The sequence below is a fragment of the Chiroxiphia lanceolata genome, chromosome 3 (assembly GCF_009829145.1).
Source record: "Chiroxiphia lanceolata isolate bChiLan1 chromosome 3, bChiLan1.pri, whole genome shotgun sequence".
NCBI classification, from domain to species: domain Eukaryota; kingdom Metazoa; phylum Chordata; class Aves; order Passeriformes; family Pipridae; genus Chiroxiphia; species Chiroxiphia lanceolata.
The window spans coordinates 84,686,008-84,711,835 of NC_045639.1; the positions used below are offsets into that span (position 1 = coordinate 84,686,008).

Here is a 25,828-nt window from a genome sequence, read left to right on the forward strand (position 1 = left end):
AAGATACAACTTGGGAAACTTGTATCCTCTGTCTTTTCCTAAAGTAACTTACCAACTCTGAACCTTTTCAAAGTTTTGAATTTTGCTTTCAATACCAACCCGCTACAAGGAGAATGGGTGCCTTGTCAGGATGAAGTTCCATTTGTCGAGCAATCCATGGCCCATCAAAATGTGCATACCACCAACCCTTCTTCTTGTTCTGGGGGTCTTTGTACTGGTCCGCGGGGCGGATGAAGGGAATGCGGAAGTAACGCTGTTGTCTGTTCATTTCAATCTCTTGCTGTCTGCTCGGCAGCTGGGCTGTTGGGTTCTGTTGTGCTATCATACAGAAGAAAGCCCCAAAAATAAGCAAAAAAAATTAGAGAACAAGAAAGCCATATTACTACTTGCTTGATTAATAAGCAAATCTAAAAAAAAAAAAAAACAAAACCCAAAACAACTAACCAAACAAGAAAACAAACTAAACTCCAAAACCCAAGAGATTCTCTCTAATTCAAGGTCAGCTGAAGTCTCATCAAACCTAAAAAGTACTTCCATTTCATATAAGTGGGTTCTGTAAATCACGACAGCTACAACACTGGTCAGGAAAGGCTCATGTTAATATTTTATCTATGGTTGCTTAATGGAATGTTTAGACAAAAAAAGCAAGTAAAATAATGCACTCTGCTTTAAATCAATATTTAAGGTAAAACTTCCCATATAAGATGTCTTACAAACCAGGAACATTCATCAGTAACTGCTTTAGTTCTGTCAATCTCTTTGTAAAACAAGATCAAAGTGTAAAGCATTTAAAGTTACAAAACACAAAACATCACTTTAAGATTTTTGACAGTCAACACAGAAAGGTGTAAATATTGTTAGAAATTACTAATTTGTTAATAGAAATGTTGACAACAAATACTGCTTATCACAAAGCTGCCACCAAACATAACTTTCTGCCTAGATTTCTGTGCGCTAAACTCTGGCATCAGAACTACTTTATTCTTTATTTCAGACCATTAAGATCAACCAAGCAAACTTCTAAAGGGGACAGAGTTATATGAAGTTTTTTGAAGCTTCATATATATTTTTGGTAAATATTTTCTGTATGCATTTTTGGACTCTCTGAGTTCCACACATTTCAGTTTCCAGAGAGAAACTTTCTTTAAAATGAAAGCTCTCTCTGTGTTAATTGATCAATTGATCCAACTTCCTGACGGTATGTATATACTATCATAATTAGTTTTAAATGGCAAATGTTCTTACAAGCAAGATCCTTTCCTATACTAACTGCCTCCTGCAAAAATTTGGTACTGAACTTTTTAGTGTTTTACACCACCACTGTTACATATACCCTCTTTAAGAAACTCTGAATGTGGATCTGTGCCATCTCTACAAAAGAGAGTCAGTATTAACAGTTGCATGTTTCAGCATAAAGAGAAAAATCAGAAGTGAATTCCATTTTTGTTCAGTGTCTACTGAGCAGCAAAGATAATTTCTGAGCTAATATTTAATATGAAAAACAACAATCACTTTTAATAATGTATTTTTACAATCACGAACAAGATTAATATAGACCAACAACTGCAACTTGAAATTTCTTCTGCTTTGATTCAAGCAAAAATAGTTATTCTGAGCCTGAGGAGCAGAACCTTAAAAAAATACCATGTGTTATACATAACATATATACCCCTTTTTTCCCCCATGTCTGCATAAACAAAGAGAAGGAGAAAACCAGTATTTTAACAGGTGAATGCTACTTTTTTACATCGACTCTGATAAAACATGTACCTTACAGGAAGACACAGTTTATAGGAAATTAATACTATTTTCTACAAATTGTCTGAACACCTATCTCAGCAGATCAGTGCTTTAGTATTGTCAAATACTTTTTGCACTGCAATAATAATTGCTAAGGCTTCTTTCTACCCCTATGCATATCTACATCCAAGAGCAAATCTAGAGGACAGGAACACTAAGCAGCCAATATAGCCTCTGTTTCTCAGTGCTATGGAACTGAATTTCTTTATTCAGAAGAAACCATCACCTGAATGTTAGTTTATGTGCTAGGAAAATAGCTGTTATATTAAATTGATTACAGAGTTTTGCTACAACAAAAAGCCATATGCTGACAGTGAAAAAATATTAGAACAAACAAGTTATTTTGTAGGGCGTATGGAAAAAAATGGGAGATTATATCTTCAAATAACCCACATAAAAAGGTTATTTCATTCTCCCTTCCCACTACTGCTCAAATGGGTAGGATTTCATGAAGACAAGTACATTTGTAAATTACTAGAATAATGTATAATTATCATCAAATTAATAACATTGCCAAATTGTAAAATAGATTATTCTCACAATTAAATTCTATGTACAAGTGTAGCAAAACACTGGATTAATTAATGTTAGTATCAAGCTGTCAAGTCTTCCTATTCTTCAAGGTTAGCTTAAATAACCATCTCCTCACTTACTTGAGTTGCTCAAAAATGGTGCAAAATCTGTGAACAATATTACATGTTGAACAAAACATAAAAGCGCTGATCCTTTAAAAGTTACTGTTTCATTACCTCAACATTTTTCACCAATGCTGATGATATACAACTGGGAATTCTAGTTGCAATAAACACAGATACTAAATATTTCTATTAATTTTGTACTTCTATTTTCATCAGAATTTAATCTTGAAATTTATTACTTCTATAATTTGTGATGCCAGTTACAAAAACTCAGTCGTATACATGCTAAGCACAAATTGCTGTGACAAATCCACTCGTTAATTAATGTAGCACTTTTCATTTTTGATATTTCTGCTACAAAAAATTTTCCAAACCTCCGGAATACTGAATCTGCCTATTCCAATAATAATATGCAAACCAATGTTTAGCTTCTATACTGAATGTATTTATTTAAGTAAAGGATACCTGTAAAATTGTATTACATCAATGAAGATATGGAAAGAAGAAACTGCATCATTTGAAGTACACATCCACTGACACCTGAAAGTCTTTTAGCTTTAGCACCCAAGAAGTCAGAATCCCTTCTTACTACCTGCTCAGATCACTATCATACATAGATGTGAAATGCCCACGTAGTATAATTATTTGGAATAGGAAGAATCATTCTGACATTAAGAGTCTCTATAGGTTGCCATCAATTTCTTCTGAACCGCAGTGTCCTTTTCTTCACAAATACGATGCCGTATTTCAAGAAAAGTAAAAAAATGCAATGAGAACCACTGATAAAAATGCTGTAAATGTCTGAATACATGGGATGAGAACATGAGTACTCCAAGCTTTGTGTGCACAAATCCAAAGATTTTCTGCTCTTTGATACTTCCCATCAGCAATACTGTGCATGATATGTATTTTATCCATTTAGCTCCACAGAGAACTTGTCAATTCAAACTCAAAGCAATTTACCGCTTTGCAGAAGTGCTTCAAGTGCCTTTTCCTGCTGTTTCAGTCATTAGCTTTCTTAAGCACTTAAAACCACATTACTGGGCACAGTCATAAGGACCCATTCTTTAGTAATATCTTCTCCAGGGGTTCAGATTTCACTTGCCATATCTGTACCAAAGTTCCCTGAAAACCTCAAATTCTCAAGCAATGCACACTCAGTAAATGAATGAAGGGGAAGGAGACAACTTCATCTATGAACTGAGAGAAAGTAGGGCACCTGTATTCCCTGAGATCTTTATCCTCCATGTCCCAGGACAATGCTCTAATCTCAGGCTAAGGGGACTCTGGGGACAGCACTTTCTCTCCATCTTCCCTTTCCTCTGCCTCTTGCTTCAACTGTATGGCAGGAACACTATCCATTCTGCAAATGGCACTCCAAAATTGGGCACTGAATTTTCAGTCTGGCAGTATTAAACATGGCAACTCCTACACTTTCTTGATGAGCTTGAAAGGCAGTCACTTATTAGTACATTGCTTTGACAATAAACATGCATCTGTGAAATCAGCAGAATGAAGGACTAATAAGAAAGCAGGGACTACAAAATCCCTTAAACAAAAATTGCAATATCACCACTCACAGAATTTTTAAAAAGAGAATGTACGGTAATGTACGTAAGGCTTACCACGATGTAAATGATAAATCAGCACCTTTTAAAAGTATCTATATTTATATCTAAATAGCTATATATTATGAGATAATAAAGTAGCACAGCAATGAACACTTAGCAAAAATGCCTGTATCAAGAACGAATTTTAACAGATGTGACTTGGATGTAAGAAAAGGTTTTAGGGAGAGCTATTCAACACAGTTATCTGGGTCTATTAAAGTATTTTAATTTCTGCAAAGTATTTGCCAGTTTCAATCTTTTCAAAGTAGCTACCTTAAATAGACGTAAAAGTACTCTTAAAACCCCCAGGAATTTCCTTCAACCTAGCAAACTCAAAATTGATTTTAGAAATGTTTTCTTTAGAATATGGCCAAAAGTGATTATAAACACAAAATTATCTCTCCTCACCATAGTCTGTGACTGATTTGGGAGCACGCTGTTCTGTTTCTGCATTGCGTTTCTTATTCTTGGATTTCCAAGCATGATACACCTTTAGCCTTCGGTGGAACTCTTCTCTGCAAGCTGCCAACAGTTCAATATCTATCCCAAAAATGAGGAGGGAAGGGATGAGTGAGAAAAATCAGAAAAATTATTTATTAAATGCTTTTTTATATTGATAGGTATATAATTTGAGATCAAGTTGTAACACTTGTTATAATACTAAAATGTAATATAATAAACTTCATTATCTGTATCACAGGGCCTGTATTTTATGGCCCAGAAATTACCTCAGAGTTCTATGTACCCTTTCCTTTAGAGTAAAGGCAATTCCCAAAGCAACTTTTTACTGGGGGATTTGGAGCAGTGAAATGCGACAAAACTCTTAGTTCACTAAATTTGCCAGTTGACACTATCACAGACAAGCAGTACAGAAACATAAAATTTCACTGCTGAACTTTATTTCTGCAACTGTAAAAAAGAAAACCAGCAATATGACTGCTCATATCTAGGTATATTACTTGCATATTTTCATTTTGCTGAGTTTCATTATACAAAGAGAATGAATGATCTCAAGGTTCTTTCCTTAGTCATCTAAGAGTACCCAAACTGGCTTCACTAGGGATGAACACACGTGAGCACCAGGTATTACTGCAGCACCTAGTCAGGTGGAAAACATTGCTCCAGTCTTGCATGTGTAAAAACAGCATAAGAGAATGGATTTGTTTCCAATTTCTATTCAGCGAAAAATAGAAGGATCTTAAATCAGAAGTTAACCAACCGCTTTCAATGAGAAACAGGAAGAAACAGTAGTATCTAATAAAGGAATAATTCTTATCTTTTCTGTCTTCAGACTGGGGGAAAAGTAATTAATGCCCCAACTGTGAGCTTCCCAAAAGAAGTTGGAAAAATTAACAAACAATCTAAATATCCAAGACAGAAAATATTTTATGCTGTGCTTTATATGATATTTGCTTTCTTTGTGATCTGATGACAGCAAGAAGTGATAGCAAATGATTTCTTAGAACACAAAATTCCAGGTAAAGCACAATAACTATTATCCCTTTGTGGGAATACAAAAATCTGAGACAATTTATTTAAGAAATTATAATACAAATTTCATGGCCCAAGAGTTTACTATCACAAATATATAATAACTAAAGAGAAAAAAAAGAAATTGTTTCCTTAATATGTAAACAGCTTCATTTATTGCTGCTTTTGGGGTAACAGAACTTTTTAAATAATTTGTTATTAATTCAAACCTGAATAAAGTTTTTATCAGTGTTATAGGAAGAAAGTAACATGCAACTGCAACTTGACCTCTTTCTCAAATCAGAAAAAATTCCACTTACCACAGGATGTATTGATTGTATCACGAAGCTCTGCATATTTCCACTTACTGAGATCATGCTTCTTAGTACCAGCAGCAGCTTTTGTGGCTTGCACTGCAGGACCCCTAAGATTATTAAAAAAATATATATATTTTTCAAGTATTAAACAGGAAGTGTTGTAAGAGGAGGAAGAGATTCCATGAACAACACTGCGACACTCTTATTGCCACAAAAATCAGTAGCAAACAGACTGAATTTAAAGGTAAAATACCACATTATTTTCAAGATGTTCATATTAAGAGAAAATTAAAACATATTTTATGTCCAAAATCACATAGTTATCTGACAGGCCTCCTAGAGATTAAAAGGAATTGCCATTAATAGTGCTTATATGTGAAAAGGTGCATGTTCTATCTCTGTGTATCTCATCCCATGCTGATGTCCATTTTACTTAGTACTAGCCAAGATGCAGAAAAGAGACAACAAAGAATGGCCATAGACATTTTTAGTTCCATTCAAAAACAGACAAGAAAAATATTTCTGAGGTAGAACAAGGAGAAGGAAGAAAAGGCACTTCCTCTGCTCTTTAAAATTGGATTAGGACAAAATCCTCGTTCCAAAAGTTGATGAAATATTCTGTGTCTTTAAAAAAAGCCTAATTTGAGAGAGAAATAAAATTATTTCTATATTAATTGTTAATGGCTGTCTGAGAACAGTAACATTTATTTGGGAAGGATATGAATCCTCAAGAAATATCAAGGTAAAAATACCACACAGAGGAAAGGCTGATTAGTACAGAGACATCCAAACCCATTTTTTTTTCAAAGGCCAAAGGTATTCATCATGTAGGTAATATACAAGAAAGCCAACAGCAAATACAAGTGAGAAATTATTACTAAAATCTCCATGATCTTTAAAAGCATGTTCAAGGTTTCCATGTACAAAACAAACATTAAATGTAAAGATAAACTTGAATTTTATTTTTTTCCATAAATATGGTATGGATAAGAAGTGGAAGAACCCTCCCTTAGGAATGGCAAACCTCCCACGGATTAATTGCATACAAAAGGAGTTCAAAACACTCCAACGTTCAGTGATGATCAGCACACTTGAACACTAAGAAATTCAAAAACACACACATGATTTTACCAACCTCCACTAACGCTCATGACTAAAAAACATAAAGCAAATTGAATTATCTTCTGGGATCTGAGAGGATTTGTTCAGAAGAAACTAGATCTTTAACAGGATAGCAGAATTCTTGATGCAATGTCATATTAAAAAATCACAGGAGATAAAACCAGAAGAAAACAAGCCTTTTCATTTGAAGGTCTGTGCAATAATCTCTTTGTGGGACTGGAACATTATTACAGTAAGTATAACCCAGTGAATACTATTTTAACATTTATTTTTCCATAAAGGTCTCATGGTACTCTGAAGCTTGACGTTTATTTTTCCCTCTTTAAAACAGGTTATAAACACCTATTATAACCTGAAAAATTTCTTTATGCAGATATAGCAGTTTTGAAAGCAGAGATAACAAATGCAATTTAAGTTTCATAGAATAAAACAATCTGTTTAACTAAATGTTCTTCTTAACTGCACCATCCCTTCAATATAATTAAAACTAGTTTTACTGTAGTGTCAGCTTAATAATGCCTACTCATACTACTAATCTGACTCAACACACAGCTTCCAGTTATAGTACATGAGAATTCTGACATAAAAAAATTAGCTCTGACTTAGCACTACTCATAAGTGTAAAACAGATAACTGGACAAACTCCTTCAAAATATATTTTAATATTTTGTTATTGTTGGCATACCTGTAGGACATTAAAGGATTGCTGCTAAATATTTTCCACTGCCTGGTGTCTAAACTTCTTGAACCTAATTTAACAAATCCTAAGGATTTTCCTTATTTAGCAACACTACCCACCACTTCAAGAGTTTGCTACATAATTTAGAGCAGCAGAACTAGGCTATACAATCTCTGGTTAAACTAGTAATCTTTAAGAATCCTAATCCAATTGAATGGCTTAGTCTTTCTATTGCAGTACTACTCTGCACTCTGCAGATCACTCTTTTGTTTTCTACACGACTTTCAGCGTAGCAGTCTGGCAGTAAGAGGAGCATCACACTTGACAATCAGTATTCACTGCTCAGTCCAAGAGTTATGTATTGTAAACAATATTTTCAGACTTTAAAAATAAAAAAAAAAATTTAAAAAAATCAGTCTCAAGTAAAAAGTTTCCAGTGTATGAAAAGTGAGAAAATTCAGTTTAACAAGTACGCAGTAAGAAGTATTGCATTTTGAATTCAACCACAACACAGATGCTGATTTTGCCCCGAAGTTTTGTCATTTTTCTGTACATTAAAAATTGGCCATTGTGAATGGAACTATGTCAATATATGCAATGCAATCTGGCCATTTCAATTTGCATACTAACTTAATTACACACAACATGGTTTATTTCCATCCTCAAGTTGCATAAAACACTTTTTAATTACTCACATATGGAGGACATTATAACAAATTCTTTGAATGGAGAATTAGTATTCTAGCACCAGCTAGTGAGAGACTGTTCCAGCAGAATTGTATTCAGACCTCAACCAGCGTTCTCCTTTCCTTCTGCATTGTGCACAAAATCCTGCATTAGCATTCAAGAAATCTCAGAAGGGCCTTTTGTTTAGATGTCTTAAGAGGCATTTTAATATGCTCTTAACATGGTAATTTTCAAAACTGCTTTTATTTGAAATTAATTATATTTAGAATATTTTCTTATTAAAAGCACCAAAATTATGTTGACATAACTAACTTAATTAACTCTGTGCTGAATCTGTAGAAATATGCCTTTGAAAGAGGTGGAGCCCACTGCTTTATTATCACAAAGGTGAAAAGAGAAGAAGCTGGAGAAACATTACAAAATTACACAAATATCAGGCTATGTGAACTATTCTTTTTTTTTTTAATATAATCAATAAAAATTGTAGAAAAATAATTGCTGAAAAAAAGGTGGTGATAGTGTAAATTTATCTGAAAGATAATTTACTTATTGTTTATCACTTGAAAAAACCCAGATTCCATTATTTTTAATTTCATATAATTCAACCCATTTCATGTGAGATTTGTTTTTATAAAATGATTGATTCATTTCATGTCGTCCTGTCACCTACCTAGACAATATTTCTGACATTTCTGTGGCCATTTGTTCCCTATAAGAAAATTGATAAATGATCATAAACCAAACGTACTCATATAAAACAAGCCTTTTTAACTGTGAAAGGTTCTTGCCAATCAAACTGAAGTTAAATAAAGTGCACAGAAAATGGCTACTTAATTTAGATTATTTCCATTTAATATAATATATAATATATATATATGCACACACAGAGTCCTGATTTTGTAAAGAGCAATAAATTACAGGACAATCAAAATGGAAGGTATGTGAAAAACCTTAAAGTAATTATAATTATCCTTAAATAGGATATTATTAGGTATAATATTATTAAAGTATTTATTAGATATAAGCAAAGTAGTGAATATAAGGTATAATGATTTAGAGGTTACAGAAGCATGTTAATAAAGATTATTATGGAGTATTAGTATACAAGAGCACAATATCAATTTCTTTTCAATTAATTAGTGGGGAGTTTTTTCTATTAGGGCATGCAAATGCAAAAAAATGCCATACGCAGTCATTTGTGGTTTTCTCCCATTGGCTCTGCAAATAGAAGATATATGTTAGATAGACTACTTCCCAGTTAACTTTCTAATAATCTGAAGTGGGAAAAGGTGGGTCATAGTATTTCCTGCTCTTTCACATCTTATCTTTTTTTTTTTTTTTTAACTGAGAAACAGGATTTTTCCCCCTCCTTTCTCATTTAATCACGAGTTAAATTATAATCAGGAAAAAATGTACAGCTGAAAACTTTGCCCACCATTCCAAAATCAGAGACTTTGAGCCATGCTACTGATACATTTCTTTCTTGGATATCACAAGAAATAAGCAATCCTCATGCAGCTTCTCTGGGAACAGGGCAGATGCTTCTTCATGCAAGCTGCGAAAAGACTCTGAGTCTTAACTGCCAAACAAGAAACCTACAGGTGCACATATGTAGCACTAAATATGCTACAAATTAAAACTTTTTTGGGTTGTTCCAACTTAACACACAGAACAGATAGTCTAGCAACACTTTCTCTGTGACTAGCTTCTTTTGGTGTCACATGCTATACTGTATCTTTCACTAAGTCGCATAAATTAAAAACATTACACAGTTGAAAGCAAATATCTATTATTAACTTATTTTTTACTTAAGTGCTAAGTACTGCTGTTAATTTACCCCTAGGTGCCATAAAACCCTTATTACACATCCTTTTAAACTATGGATGAGTAATAAAATTGGATGAAGCTAGAAGTCCAGCATTTCCCACACAGAATAAGCACAAATAAAAATGCTGGATCTACTGCCAGAAAAACAATTTTTCTTCTTTGACAGAAGCCAACAAATATTTTTTTAAAGGAACTGCTAATACTTATGTACTTTTAATAAAGTAGAGGCTACTCATTTTCAAATATGGTACACACAGGTACCACATTTTGCTTAAAAATAAGCATATAAAATCACCTTGTTCTTACTCTTTTCACTCCACAGCTAGCACCATACAAGAGAAAATATCCTTTTATTCATACCAATGTGTAAGCATGAAAAGATTTTTTACAAAATTGTGTGAAAACAGCATAGAACAAGTATACTGCACGAATTTAGTATGAAGGGATACATGCCTTATCTTACTACAGTGGAACTTTAACAGAAAAGGTTGTTTTTAGTGTATCATATGGTAATGTGCAAGTCTTAAATGCAGAAGATGGCTTAATGTAACTTCCTCAGACTCTAGTAAAATTTTGATTGGTATCAGTTAAAATAAGTTCTGAGAATTTATGTTTTAGTTATTAAATTAGCATTTTATTCAAACCAAAAGAGTTTTAATTTCAGAGAATTCCTCTAGTTTCTACATTTAAGCCAATTCCTGAAGTTATGTGAAAATCTACCCTTTGATTTTAGTAGAAGACATTGGGGCCTGGGGAATGTTTTAGTTTGGTTTGAAGCAAACCAAAATAAAATAAATCAAAGATTAAATTAAAAGCATTCTAGTCAATTTTTGAACATCCTTAAAACTATTTGAAGTAGACTTTAGAAACGGTAGGGGGAAAAAATTTGCCAATGAGACAAAAGAAATCTCACATAAGCAGAAAAATCTATTATTTTTTCCAGATTTGTGTATTATCAAAGGATTTACATCACTATCCTAACTTGTTCAGACCATTCAGCACTTTCCGATCATGCAAAAGAGACTTCAGTCTCCTACCGCTACACATCAGAGGAAACTGGCAGTCATAAACAGTTATGACGATGGTTAGTTCATCATCCATTCTGGGATTATACAAGAAAGACAAATACTAAAATCACCCATGAGCAGCAGGAAACACTGAGATTAGAAGTTCACTGACAGAAAAAATTATTGAGTTCTCTAAGCCTTCTTGTCTATTGCTTCCCTTTTTTCGTATTTAAGAGAACTCTGCCAGGTTGCAACACTGGAGTGACTTTGTGTTTACCTTTAAAGTATTGTACCAAAATCCAAACAGGGAAAGGCGTGAGGCACTGAAACAGGCTGCCCTGTTTCAGGGCAGGGAAGCTGTGGATGCCCCACCCCTGGAGCTGTTCAAGGCCTGGTTGGATGGGGCTTTGAGCAACCTGGTCTAGTGTAAGGTGTCCCTGCCCATGGCAGGGGCATTGGAACCAGATGACCTTCAAGGGCCTTCCAACCCAAGCCATTTTATGATTTTATGAATTAAGCATGTTAGTCTTATTGGTGACAGCTACTGTATAACTGAGGGCAAGACAACAACGATTTTATTGGAAGCGTCTAGAATCAGTATTGTACATGACAAAAACATTACCCACCTACCTCAAAGTAGGTATGCAGCTATTTAAAAAAAAAAGTATACATCTAGATAAAATTTGGGTAACAAAGAAAACACATCTGGGAGCTTGAAATTCCATGGAAACACAAGGAATTTTTTCACACTCCTTTCAACAACAAACTGAGCAGACTAGTACTAATGAAGTCACCAATTATGTGATCATGCTCATAGGTACGTTTATGCAATTTGACCAGTAAGTACCATCTTTACAGGAACTTCTAAGTTGCTTGTAAGGCACCTTTTACACATGAAGAGCTCTTGCTTTGCAGACAGGTAATGAGGATCTCTATACCAAAAGTCTAGCAATTCTTATGACATATCAAAAGTTCACACAAAATGAAACTAGTACAGTATTTAATTTTCAAATACATCTACATTAGATATTTCATTCACTTAAAAACTTACCAGCATGACACAGAAATAGCTATTATTATTATTATTTCTGCCTTCAAAGAGGGATTCTTGTTTAAATCCCCCCCCCAAATTCACACTGTACAAGCAGAATCATCAAGTATTAGAAAAGGTGTATTTTATTACTACTTACCACTGAAGAAATTCCATTCCCTACTTTAAATGAGTCATAAATTTAAATTGATTGCCATCCTTGTCGGAACTCAAAAAGAGAACTGCAATTGTATTCACAAGCAACTACAAAATTACTGATGTAGCAAGATGCAAAATGAAGAAAGTCTTTAAGCAAAAGCAATCTTTCTAACAAATTTCACAAGTTAATTTGAAAAGATTCTAGTGCACTGACTTAAGAGGTCCATTTAATGAATACAAAGATACATAAAACCAGCAAGAGTGTAGTCTTCTCAAATGGATCAGGATAGGAAGAAGCAAACATAAAAAAAAAAAAAAAAAGAGAGAAAAATGTAACTACTTAACCCCATACCTGCGCAATCCTAAATCAAGCTGAGGCTCATCATTGATGAGTTCTGCTTCACTCTGGGCAATTCTCATTGCAAGTTCGTGGTCACGACGTTCCTGCTCAAGCACTGCCTGGTGCTGGGTTTCCTCTTCTCGTTCTCTAGCTAGCTGAGCTTCAATTTCAGCCTGTTTTATAAAAAGACATCTTTAACCTTATCCAATTGAAACCAAAACGCTACATAAGCAATATTAGAAAAATATGCTAAGTAGCATATTAATAGCTTTCAAAATGTGCAAAATTTACAGAACTGAAAAATTAACAGCATCAGTATTCAGTTTGACCCAAGAAAAATGAAACTGCTACAGATTGCACCTTGGTTTCCATATAGTTTATCAAGTAATTATTGTCCACCACTTGTGTTACCTATTAAATAAAGTGCCAAATAATTATTACTCATTAAAAAAAATACACTAAGCTTTTTGTTCACTATTATGAAAACTAGTCTTCAAAACTTTTTAGAATCATTAAAATTCAAATGATACAGAGCACTATAGTTTACTCCTCCAAGCACTAACACAGTACTTCATTGATATTCTGCACTTGACATTACAGGACTTTGCAATAGGCACTGCTTTGCATATGGGTCCGAATCCAGATGTGACTTCCAGTAAAAGTGACAAACTTGACTGAGATGGAACATCTGCAAAAACTTCAAAGGCTTAACTAGAATTCTCCAGTGTTGTGTATTTTTAACTTTAAAATAACTTTCAAATCCCTTTAAAAACAGATGCACCTCTACTCAGAAGACCAACAGCTGCATGTGAACTAGAAATAGGTGATCTGTCTTGGGCCCTATTCATGACTTTTGCCTTACATTTCTACTAAAGCAACACGGTGAATGACTGAGATGTGCATTTATAAAATTAAGCCATTAGACTCAGTGGAGAACCTAAGCTGCAAAAAAGATTCAAAAATAAGTAAATAAATACAAAAAAACAAACAACCCCAAAACAACCACCACGAACAAAAAAAAAAAAAGTCAAAACCACACAGAGCTAAAATATTAACCTGAATACGCTTTTCTTCATCTTCCCTCTTTTTCCTCTCTTCCTCTTCCAATTTTCTCTTTGCCTCAATATCAGATTTCCTATTACAAAGAAGAGAAGGAAATGAGAACATGTTGTTATGATGCAAGTGAACATGAGATAGTGAGAGACAGAAAGTGTCTTCCAAAACTGAACGGTAATCCAGACGTCAGTACAGTCCTGATAACAGGGCACTACATGTAAAGTCAAGACATTTTTAAGTTCATCTGTACTTGCAGCTACATCATATCATCTCTTCCATTCGCTATTCTAACACTTGCCTTATAATTCACTGGGAAAGGAAACACTTCCACGCTGCACAGCACACCAGGAATACAATCCAAGTAACTTTCTATGTGTACAGCTATTAAAACAACCTCATTAAAAAGCCTTTCCTATTTTCTTCTCATTCTATAATCAGCAACTTATTCATGACTCACAGACGTCTTTCTTCTTCCCTTCCTTCGTTTCTGTTCTTCCTCTTCACGTCTCTCTTTCTTTTTTCCATTTCCTCCTGGATGCGTCGTAGCTCTCTGCTTGTTCCCTCTGCTGCTCTTTTGCAGTGCACTCAGAAGCTGCTCTGAGCTTTTAACTAAAGCATCATTTCTTTCTGTATCTGTTCTCTAGTCATTACAGTGGTCTGCAAAAATAATAAGGGGATTATATTCTTTTGCATTTATACTCTGCTTTTAAAATATCTATTGAAATAATATTAAGTGAAATGACAACACTGAGCACTATAATAAAATATATATACACGTCAGGGTGGGGAAGCTTGAGTTCATTCTTCTTTCTTTCTGAAATCCTGAGGATTCATTATTGTCCTCTCTCATGTAAAACCATAAAAGTAATCTCCTTTTCACCCCAGAAATTAAACATGACTTCTTTAAAACATGCCTTCATATTTTAAATTTTGCAGTTTTAAGCAACAAAAATTAATTCTTACCATGCTAGGATGAAAACTAAGGCCTGTCCATGTCCATTTTGTTCTTATCTGCTATAGTGGTTATTTACAGCTCTGCCTTTCATGTCATAGAATATAATATTTTTCTCACTACTTCTGCTAGCACTCAGAAAAAATATTGGGCCATGCTGTGACTAACTTTTTAGAAAAAGGCATTAGTAGCAAATGACAGGTTGAAAATACTCTAAAAAAGCCTTTGCTACATCCATTTTCAAACCTAATTGACAGCTACAATTTAATTTCATTTTACAATTCACATCATACTAATAAAACTGCAATATGGGATGTTTGCTGACCTTTTCTGAGGGTGTATCATGGCAATAATCAAATTATATTATTTTATTAGAAAAGAGAATTCTAAGTTGACAGGTTAACTCTAGCATCTTTTCAACTGTGATTTTAAATAAAAAGATCTTAATATGGTACACTAAGGAAGCTGTAATATTGCATAAAACAAGAATCCAACAAAAACAATTTTTTCTAACATTAATAAATGCCAGTGTGCTTTCATTTCCTTTTACTTCTGTGGTATGGAACTGAGAACTATAGACCCTGAAGCATAATCAGTGAGTTGAATTTTCTTTACTACCAAGTCTGAAAAACCTCTTAACTGGAACAGAAATCTCTTTATCCTGTGATAAAGGCTTGTCTGTTTCAGCCCTGATGAAGTTAAAATATTGCTAATATGCATTATTCCAATAATAAAAGCAATAAGTAAATTACTGACAACACTTCTCATAATATCAACATGCATTTTTGCTTTAAATTCTTCAGTGCCCATTTTGAAACAAAGATAATAACACCAAAGTATAGACATACAGACCTAGTTTCAGGATTCACTTAGGTTACATTCACAATAATTTTAAACAGGATTTACCCAGTGAATGAAATTAAAACCACTATAGTAAAGTACCTTTTCTATTAAAGAAAAATGCTTTGGCCTTCTACTTTAGATGAAATTTTTTAAAGATTCCAGTGATAAGAAACTATTTCTCTCCTTATTATCACATACCTTAATTTTGTTCATTAATGCATCAATAGAATACTCCAGCTCCTTGACCTGCTTGCTTGTCTCTGCTTTTCCCTCCTTCAGGGCACTTACTACTTCATTGAATTTATCAAGTCTCTTCTTCAGTGTACGCACTTTTATCAGGCCATCAATGCTGTGAAGAAAAGGCAGTTTATCTGTACTTGATATGTTTTTAGAAGGTGATATTTCTAAAACTACCACTAATCACTCGCTCAGAAGAGGAAGATGGCAGACAAATTATGCCTTCTGACAAAAGTCACCCTCTTTTTTGAAATTCAAACATTATCACATCAAGTAACTAAGTAATGTAGCCTTTTGCACACAGTAACTAAAAGTGACTAGCAGTCAATGACTCAAAACAGAAAAAAAGCCTTTTTATTTTGAGAATTAATGTTGGGTTGGTTTTTTCCCCCCCCCAGTATTAAATCCTTAGTTCACTAGAGAATTTTGACTGAAGTGGATAAAGGCTGAGTAGTGCCACTTACTCAAAAAGCTAATGGGACTGAAACAGATAAAACTTAACAACACAGCAGGGAACACAGTCATTAGACCCCGTAGGAGTGAAAAAACAAGGCTAGGGGAAGAATCCAGGAAAACTTGGGAGTTTTTTTTAAGAAACTATTGAAGGACATGCACAGAAGTTACAAATCTACAGTCAGTCTTCCTAAACAGAAATCACGGAACTCAGAATCACAAAAAAACAACACATAAAAAGTAGAAACTAAATCAATTAATTAAAGATGAGCACCAAACAGCTTAAAATAAAGGAAAATGGTCAGAAATGTAAGGTTCAAAATGAAATACGACTTTTAAAGGATGTAAAGGAAAAAATTCTATAAGAAGCCCACTACTGAAGAACAGAGCTGGATCTCTATCAAACAACACAAAGATGTCAGAAGAGCTTAATGACCGAAGTGTTTTTTTCCATTAGTATTCCATGCAGTCAGCTAATGGAATTATTTAATTTCAAGAGGAGACAAGACAGGTAAAACAAAATTATTTCTAAGTTAAAAAAAGAATGGGTAAAGGACAAAAATTACTGAGCTTAAAATTCATTTTAGACAGACTTCTAAAAGAAGGATTTCTAAAAACTAGGCTGCCCCTGAAGGATTTTATGAGCAAAGAGCTACATAAACATCTCTTAGGAAAGGTTTCAGATTTAGTCTATGATCCTTGGGAAAGAGAACAGAAACTCTCAAGGTCTCCTTCAATAGTAAATCTCTGCTTTTTACAGTCACAAGAGAATATTATTTAAAACTATCTTTTCTTCAGCCAAGGAATATCTTCTTACCGTGGTTTGTGCTTTCTCTTGCAAAGCCACATACGACTAGTCTTTTGTATTTTAATGCAGGCACAGGCTCGATATTTTATCTTATTTGTCACTGTAAAGACACAGAAGATATCGTCTCAATGTTTTATACAATTTAACATGATTCCTATATTACACATTTCATAGCTCGAAACCATATGTAGACTCCCTGTGTTTGAGAGCTTGTTCTATATTGGAAACACAAACATTTAAGACACAGTGGACAGCAGAATTAACAATCTTGGGCCAGACATAGAGGCTCCCACCCAAAAACCGACAGGAACAATGAAGCACGTGTGCACCACACACATGCACCATCACCTCCCTCCAGATTCATAAACATCAGTAAACCTCTGTTAAAAGTCATGGGATCTAGCAAGCAGGAAACACTTGAAGTCGAAGTGCTGTGTTGAACAGTAATCAAGCCAATATCTGCTAGAGATAATAAAGTGGATGCAACTTTGCAGAGCATTTCTTGACAACACCAGAATGAAAAAAAAACCCCATGAAACAAACCTTTAGCTGTTGAAATCAATTGTTTGGACTTCCATATGTAACCATCTGCTATATGTGTCCTGGCCACATTTCAAGGTGATAATAATTGCTTTTCCGTCTTTTTAAGAACATTTTGATTTAATAAACATAAAATACCTACATTTAATCACTGAGAGAGAACACCATTGAACTTTTTTCCAACGACTGCAGATAAGCAGCGATTCACTCGTTTAACCAGCTCTGCCAAGTGATCCGGATCAGACTTCATATCTGATCGAACTCTGCAACTATACAATAATTACAATTATTGTAAAATTAGGAGAACAGAGAGTGTTAGACATTGTTATTTAAGATCATGCTTAATTAAAAGTTAAAATATTTTAACATAAATTGTATGTCCTCATTATATCAGCTTTCAGTTACTGAAAGTGAGCAGATATATTTGACATCACTTTATGTTTAATGATAACAGAAATGACAACTGTAGGGTTTTTGTTTGTTGTGTTTATTGATGTCCAACACTTGGCATTTTGAATAATCAACCACATACTAATCACTAAAAATATTTATTGCCAAAAATCAATTGTTTTGCTACATCCTGAAAACTTACTCTAGCTTCCACAACTTCAGGACACATCTAATCTGTATATCTGGGGAAAAACTAAAACCTGAAAATACTTCCCAATTTTTAACCTTTGTATAAGAGCCTGCTGAAGGCAACCTTTTCTAAAAATCCTGCATTCTGATTTTTAGTAATTTGATAGTAAGAACATTCTTCTGAGAGTACAATAATTTTCCTTTCTAATCACAACAGATCCCTACTTCATCTCCTTTCTCGCATAGCAGCAGCAATGCTCAGAATCACAGAAAGAGATTTCAGCTATAAATAGATTTTACTAGAAAATATTTCTCTTTGTTCTGACTTTTTAATAGTCAACATAAGTCTGGGAATACAAATATGCATTAGAATACAGCAGCAGCAGCAAGACTATAAAATCAATGTATCAGTACTAATATTCGGGGGGGGGTTCATAGAAAATGAACAATATTTACAAAAATCCTGGGCAGTCTTATTTAGGTTGGCCACACGTTTAGGAATGAGTTGAACAACATCACCTTCAAAGGTCTCTTCCAACTGAAATTATTTTTAAGATTCACATTCAAGAACTCCAAGAAGAAGATTACCTTGCCAGGTCTAAAAAACACTTGGTTAGCCCAAATTGTAATCATTTTCATTCAGTCCCAAGGCTTTAAATAGTGCCTGAAACACAGAAAACAGAAAGGATTATATTTTGCCCCTTTAAAAAGACAGAAAATTCAAAAAAAACACAAAAACAACCCCCACAATACATTTTCTCTCCTGGCTGATACAGAAGAATTATTTATTTCTTACTTTGCAAAAAAGCCTAGGGTCCAGTCGAGCCAATTTTTCAGGCAAGTATTTCTTGTACATATTATATAATTCATGAAATGAAGCTCGTGAAGGGAAACCACCTTGCATTAAATCCAGAACTGACACCATCCCTAGATTCACAGAAACACATGTACAAAAGCTCATGTTAGTAACATGGAAAGTAAGCACCTAATTTTATGATAACAAGTAGTTTATAACATACGCCTCAAAGACATTGTCCAGAGGACTAACCACAAAGTTCAGTTGAGACTTGATCCAGCCTCTAACATTTTTTGATACTGTGATCAGTCACAAAAAGTTAATACTGAGCAGATGAGAAGAACCCATACAATTTTCTCCCTATTTGAGAGGCAAGTAACACTCAATCATGAAGAGGAATTTTTTTTCTAGTATTTCTTCTAAATATTCTTTTCTTTTTCAGCAGACTTGGCATTTTCATTTTTAAAGGGGAAAAAAACCCAAACGAAACGAAATAAAAAACCCCCCCACCAAATAATGTCCAACCAGGCTTTTATTTTATGATGTCAATGGTATTCGTGAGATGTTGTGCAGATGCAACAACAAATGCATATGCAGTGCTAGAACATTGCTGTACTTAAAATATGAGGTATCAGCTGCTAAGATGAAACTTTACTGTCCTGAATAATGTTACTACATTTTGGCTTTGCAAGGAGGACATCAGTAACACCCAGACACAGTCAGTAAAAGACTCGAAATACTTAAGGCAGCACAGGCCATGCCAGTTTTTGCCACTGCTTTTCATAACCCTACCAACGGAGCCTGCACATAAGTTTTTAAGTTAGCCCCTTTACTTATGGTTGTTGTCTTACAACTTAAACTTTTACATAGTTGCTTTCAATTGAAATTTGATTGTTTTAAACAAAGTCTTTTTCAAAAAGATTTTATAACATTACATCTTGGTATTTTAACATTACCATGCTATGACTTTGGTTACTAGATTAAGCTTCATTTACTGTTGCAAAGAAAGCATAGATAGACAACTGAGCTTGTAAGACTACTGTAAAGCGCCACAGTTGTTGTTGGGGAGAGGAGGTAATTTGCTATTTTTATCTCTCATGGCAAATGCTATAACCTGAAGAAATCTGCTACTAATGATGTTAATGGAACACTAAAGTACTGAAACTTGTTTAGCTTTTGTTATGATAAAATTACATGTGAAATATGTCAGCTTCTCAAAACATCAACTGAAAACTACTGAAAGTACAAAGATACAGAAAAGGGAAAAATATATCGAAGTGCTTTGTTGAACAAACACCCTATAAAGAATGAAAATGCCAGCACAATTCCCAAGCAAGCAGTTACTTCCACTGTTCCACGGGGGCATGAGCAAAACTGCTAATAGTCACTCTTGAAATAAAGCTGTAAATTTGGAAAGCATCTAGCATTTCAAGAATAATGAAGATGGAGCATTACAGTCTTCAGTATACAAAGCAACAAGAAAGACTATACTGAAGTGTCTGTGTTGCATGTTCAGCTCCAAATCAAATGAATAGAGACATAAAGACATTTTGAAAACTAAACCAATATGATTAACTCTATCATAGTATCTATAAAATCTATAAAAGAAACAAGTGTGCTTCAATTATTAGATATCTCAGCTAATACTGACTGCCTTTAAATGCACACGGGAGTTTCTTACACTTCGACTGTCCCAGTAATTTAAAACAATGCTATTGTTCCAGACTGAACTATTGCCCTATTAAAACTGTGGGCACACCAAAGAAATGAATTCAGCTCCAGGTCAGGAAATCAAATTTATGTACCAGTGTACGGCTACATGGTTTCTTACATATGCATGTGGTGCTTGACCTCTAATTATAATAAAACAGTCAATGGAAATTACATCAACTCTTCTTGCAAAGAAGAGACCTTATGGTACTTCAGATGATTAATTTCTAGAGTTCTATTGGTTAAAATGAGTGCTAAGTTACTAAGATCTAAATAACTGCGCATAAGGCATAAATAACCTGCCTTCTAGTAAACAGCAGTTCAAGCAAGGAAATATTGCTTTCATCTCACATATTCAAACTTAGATTAATCTGTACTGCCCAAGGTAAAAAACATAGGAAAAAATATGAGAGGCATATATTACCTGAACACTGAAGCTGAGACAGGATCTGTCCTCCTTCAAAATGGTGACTTGTCATCTTTAAATTAGGTTTGATACAGCGAATAAAGCTAGACCCCTATGACCAAACAAGAAGTTAGTAGAATCTAAACATTTTTAAAACTCCTAAAATAACAGTTAATCATTTAACACTTACGGGTGGGAAAAAAAAAGATACAAAATAATAATGTTCTAAAAGAGAAATGTCGACATTATCATTGAACCACAGAATGTCGAGGGGTTCATCTAGGTCATCTAGTCCCAACCCCATTCTTTTTCTTTTGTATATCAGTTTTGGCACTGTAGCCTTGGTCTAAACCAGTTAACTGATGTAACTGATCTCATGGCTAAGCTATTAATTGGATCCTCAATTTTGTAGAGTTTTCACTCAACAATGTTCTTCTCCTAACATTAGTACAATCTAATTAATATTTATCAGTCTAGATTCTACTACCCTCATTATCTTCTACAGGTCACATCACTTAAAATGCCTCAGTCCTTCAGAACTTCACATCAGTGAACATGCCACCAGACTCCTGACATTAGAATGATGCCAGATGAACTTGACCTTCCCTCAACTTCTACTTTTACAACTTCCTTTGGCTCACAGCTTTAGTCTCCCTTCCCCATTGTTGTTTCAATCTGCTTCTCTCTTATGACCTGTGTTCCAACCTCTACAATTTTGACTACTGCTTCTCTGATCATTTCACATTCATAAGGATGACATTTTGCAAAGGACCATCCAATTATCCAGGTTTTCCTGGAACAGGTGACCCTAATGAAACCTTTATATACTAACAGCAAAATCAGGACTGAGAACACATAGTATTAATCCTGGTTTGCAGCGTCTTCTCTCTTTGTTCCATCTCTCAGCTGAGAGTGAGAGAATATCTTCAAGGGAGCTCTAGGTCAACAATACTTCCTCAGTCATGGGTTAGCTAAACTCAAGAGTACAGCAAGCCTGGCCACACATTTTTTCCCTGGACTGTGTGTCAGTTCCAGAGTGTTTTGTGTGAAAGACATCATCTTTCAGACCAGCCGCATGACTACAGTAAAATCTTGTATGTGGCTACACTCCAGCACCTGACTGACCCCTTTGTTCCACTTGGTTTTCCCCCCTTTTTCTTTTTTTGACAAAGTGCAACCTTGTATATAAAATTGGTTAGAACGTGTGGTTCAGAGAAACAAGACTGTGTGCCTACAACTCCAAGTTCTACAAGAAAATGGGGCATGTTGAACTACATGGAGAATTCACAAGCTATCTAAATACATCTGCTAAATTAACAAATACACATTAGGGGACTAAGTTTCTTTGGCCACCTGTGAAATGAAAAATTTTACTTTTAATAGCTTTATGGAATCTGAAAACAGTAATTAATAATAATTATCATCTGCCTTACTTTTAAATAACATTTCTAAATTTTCTGCAAATTAGTAATCAGTGTAACCAGTGAATGGAAGAAGTAAAAATAACAAAAAGGTGATTGCAGCCCAAATAGATTTCATCTTGTTTACTCAAATTGCATAACTTTCACTCTACGAGAACTTTTTAAAGGTGATGTAGTTTGAGGTTTTTTTTCAAGTAAATCAACAACCATCACATGCACAGGAAGACCTTTCAAAAGTGCCATAAAGCTGCAACTCTAAAGCAATTACTAATCACACTTACTGGAAGCCATATTGAGAAAAATTATGAACCTTCATCGGTATATATACTTACAGATACTGTGAAGCTTCTCAAGAAGCAAATTTAACTGAGTCTGTAAAGAAAACAGGTATTTCAAGAGCCTTAACCATGGCAACTACAGAAATACACACACCAAATAGAAGTATACCATTACTGCATGCATAGTCATTGTTATTACAACAGAATTGATTAAACCAAACATTCACAAATTTTAACAGACAAAATCATGCAAGTGTGCATGAATGGTCCTGAGGAAACTGTTGTGTGTTAATTGCACAGTACGTATGGACTAGTTACTTATTACAAAATCGTTATCAAAGAAACATGCAAGTCCATTGGGAAAATAAAGAAATAACGACTTTCATCTATAACAAGCATATATTTGTATGTTAAATAATTAACACAGAAAACATATTCTCAGAGTTTTCTTGTGGGTTTTTTTCAAGCTAAGTTAACATTCACCTGCAATAATCTATTTTTATTTCCAAACTTCCAACTTTCCAATTTTCTGTTGATGACAATAACTACAATTTTAAAATCGCATTACTGAGGTTGCATTTAACAAACTGTGATGAGAAAAGACTGCAGTCCTACTATTGTCTGAGGGCAAGTCTTCAAGATAACCAAAGACTTAAGGCTATCAGGGAAAACAACTTACAGAGTTGCTTTTGAAAGTAATTGGTAGGGATTTCAATATTCCAAACCACACCAGGAAAACAGCAATATCTTTACTTTAGAGATGTGTCTGTTTTGCCACATAGATTACTGCTGTGTCAGCCTTTCTAGTTTACTAGCAATCTTGAAGTATATAGACTGTAGGAAGACAAAATTCAGTATGGTCCTAACGTATTCTTAATTTTCTGTACTGAAAGCAAATTGAAACTATTTGACTTTTGACTTTCTTTTTAACCAGATCTTTCAACTATATTCTACAGTTGCCAGTTGTACTCCCAGTGGATAAAACTGGTTTGAATTTTTTAACTTAACATGGATATGGTTAGAAAGAGAGAAGTGCCACGAGAGGCATGACAAACACTAATAACCTCCTGCTCAGTTCTCACTTACACATACTCTTTATACCTCAACTTGATCATAATTATTATATTTTCTTAAGTTAGAAACAGCTAATTTTGAAAGGGACAGCCTAATTTCCATCAACAAAATACATTTCTGCTTGAGGAAAAATACCCCTCCTTATACTCTGTGATTTGACAAGAAATAAGCCAGAGCAATGCTCAGGTAAATTTGTCTAATAAAATGTGCATACAAGTAAAACATATTGCTAAAACTACTGCTCTTGAATTGTCACAATTCAATTCATCATTAGCATAGTAAGGTAAAATAATTTCAAAGATTCTTTAATAGATCTGATGATGAATTAATCATTATTTCCTCAACTGATTTATGAGAATTAATTTTAATTAGTTATAAGGAAGGGACATGTGAAGGATTTCATAAAGAGAAGTCCCTACAACATCATCTAATAATTGATATAATTAGAAGAATTTTCATTTTAGAAGACCGACTTACATACTAACGTGCTAAGAATTTTTATTCTTAAAGAGAGGAAGTATCTAGTAAGATAAGAGAACTTATTTTGATGTCATCTGAAGTGAAATTTTCAAGGCTATTAGTGTTCATCAGCATCACATGCTGTGTCTGGGAAGGTAACACTAAATGAATTACTGGAAGGAACACATACATTCAAAATGCCATGAAACTTGAAAACATTGAAAGAATTATAGATTGATGGGCCAGATCCAAAGAGGACTTTAGTTATGTTCTAGGTGCAGAGGTGAACACCAAATTTCAGAGGTCAGTCCCAAAAGTTCCCCACTCAATTGCTACTTAATTTTAAAAATGTCTCCCTTTCTAATTCAGTTCTCCTTGGACATTGGTAACATACAGAAGTCCATATCTACTGGACATGGGGTGCTAAATCTGAGAGAAACTGAAAATCCAGATGGAAGAAAGTGGAAACTCTCAAAAGATCCCACAGTTGGTTTCATTTTAATAATGCGGTTCTAAAAAATAGTGAATCTCACCTTCACCTACAACAGACTCATGGCTGCAGAGTTTGCTTAGGACACTGGCTTATCTATATGTAATTTTTCAGTCTGCCTTCTGATCATGTATTTTATATAAACCAATTGCTACAGTTTAATTCTACAACCACTATGGAATAAGAAGGAGGAGGAAATAATCATCAGAGCAAAACTCAGGAGAGCAGGCTACCCAATTCCCAGTTATATGTCAAAACCACTACCTTACAAGTCAGGCTCTGTCTCCTACTCTTCCTGCCCCATGAAAATTTTACTTCTGGCTACATAACAACACATCTCCAGAAGGTCAAAGAGAATACCCTTGTCAGACTGACCAATAACTTGGTGCTCACTACAAGAAATACAATAGCCATAAAACACAGTATAGACCTGAAGCAGAGTGCTGCTACCTATCCTTCATGTTCTTCAGCCTCTGCATCTTTAGAGAACAGTTTCCAAATGCTAGCCACAAGATATGATTATGCAAGAAGGAATTCATCTTGCAGTCTTGATTCAGCACTTAACCTTGATACGGAGCAGAAATACTCTTTTGCTACTGGCAGTGTCCCACTCTACAAGAAGATTTTTGGATTGTCTAAGATACGTTCCCCAGGGACTGCAAGGAGTCTAGTTAGGAAAATTATGTGGGTTTATGGTTGCTCTAGATAAGGTAGCACACCAAAACTGTTGCCGCACCTGACGTGAAGGCATGCAAATCCTTCATTGGATCTGGCCCAGATGTGTTGAGAAGAGCTCTTGCTGAAATTGCAGCAGCTCTACCAATGCTAAATCCAGGAGATTGAAAAATTTACCTGCAGCCCACGGTGTGCCTGCTTTTCATCTCTTAATTCCCCTATAGTTCTCTTTCTAGCCATCCTGAGCTGGAATAGTCCAGCTAAAATAAAACTGCTGAATGAGAAAAGGATGTAGAAAAAATTTGGAGAAGACAAGGTTTGAAGGTCAGCTTTACAACAAGCAGAAGAAAGGAGAAAATGAGGAG

General features: G+C 34.5%; 1 protein-coding gene across 1 annotated transcript in view; it reads right to left on the reverse strand.

Moving 5' to 3' along the window:
* Positions 1 to 25,828, reverse strand: part of MYO6 (myosin VI) — a 104,923-nt gene that overhangs the window by 4,355 nt on the left and 74,740 nt on the right. Inside the window, 21 exon segments of the mRNA XM_032681272.1 lie at positions 100 to 318; positions 2,454 to 2,480; positions 4,457 to 4,588; positions 5,839 to 5,942; positions 8,994 to 9,032; positions 9,512 to 9,541; positions 12,699 to 12,859; positions 13,743 to 13,821; positions 14,200 to 14,307; positions 14,309 to 14,363; positions 14,366 to 14,399; positions 15,736 to 15,886; positions 17,045 to 17,135; positions 17,718 to 17,774; positions 17,777 to 17,838; positions 18,726 to 18,770; positions 18,772 to 18,818; positions 18,951 to 19,081; positions 21,085 to 21,178; positions 22,820 to 22,834; positions 22,836 to 22,859. Of these exon segments, the coding sequence (XP_032537163.1) occupies positions 100 to 318; positions 2,454 to 2,480; positions 4,457 to 4,588; positions 5,839 to 5,942; positions 8,994 to 9,032; positions 9,512 to 9,541; positions 12,699 to 12,859; positions 13,743 to 13,821; positions 14,200 to 14,307; positions 14,309 to 14,363; positions 14,366 to 14,399; positions 15,736 to 15,886; positions 17,045 to 17,135; positions 17,718 to 17,774; positions 17,777 to 17,838; positions 18,726 to 18,770; positions 18,772 to 18,818; positions 18,951 to 19,081; positions 21,085 to 21,178; positions 22,820 to 22,834; positions 22,836 to 22,859 (1,705 nt within the window).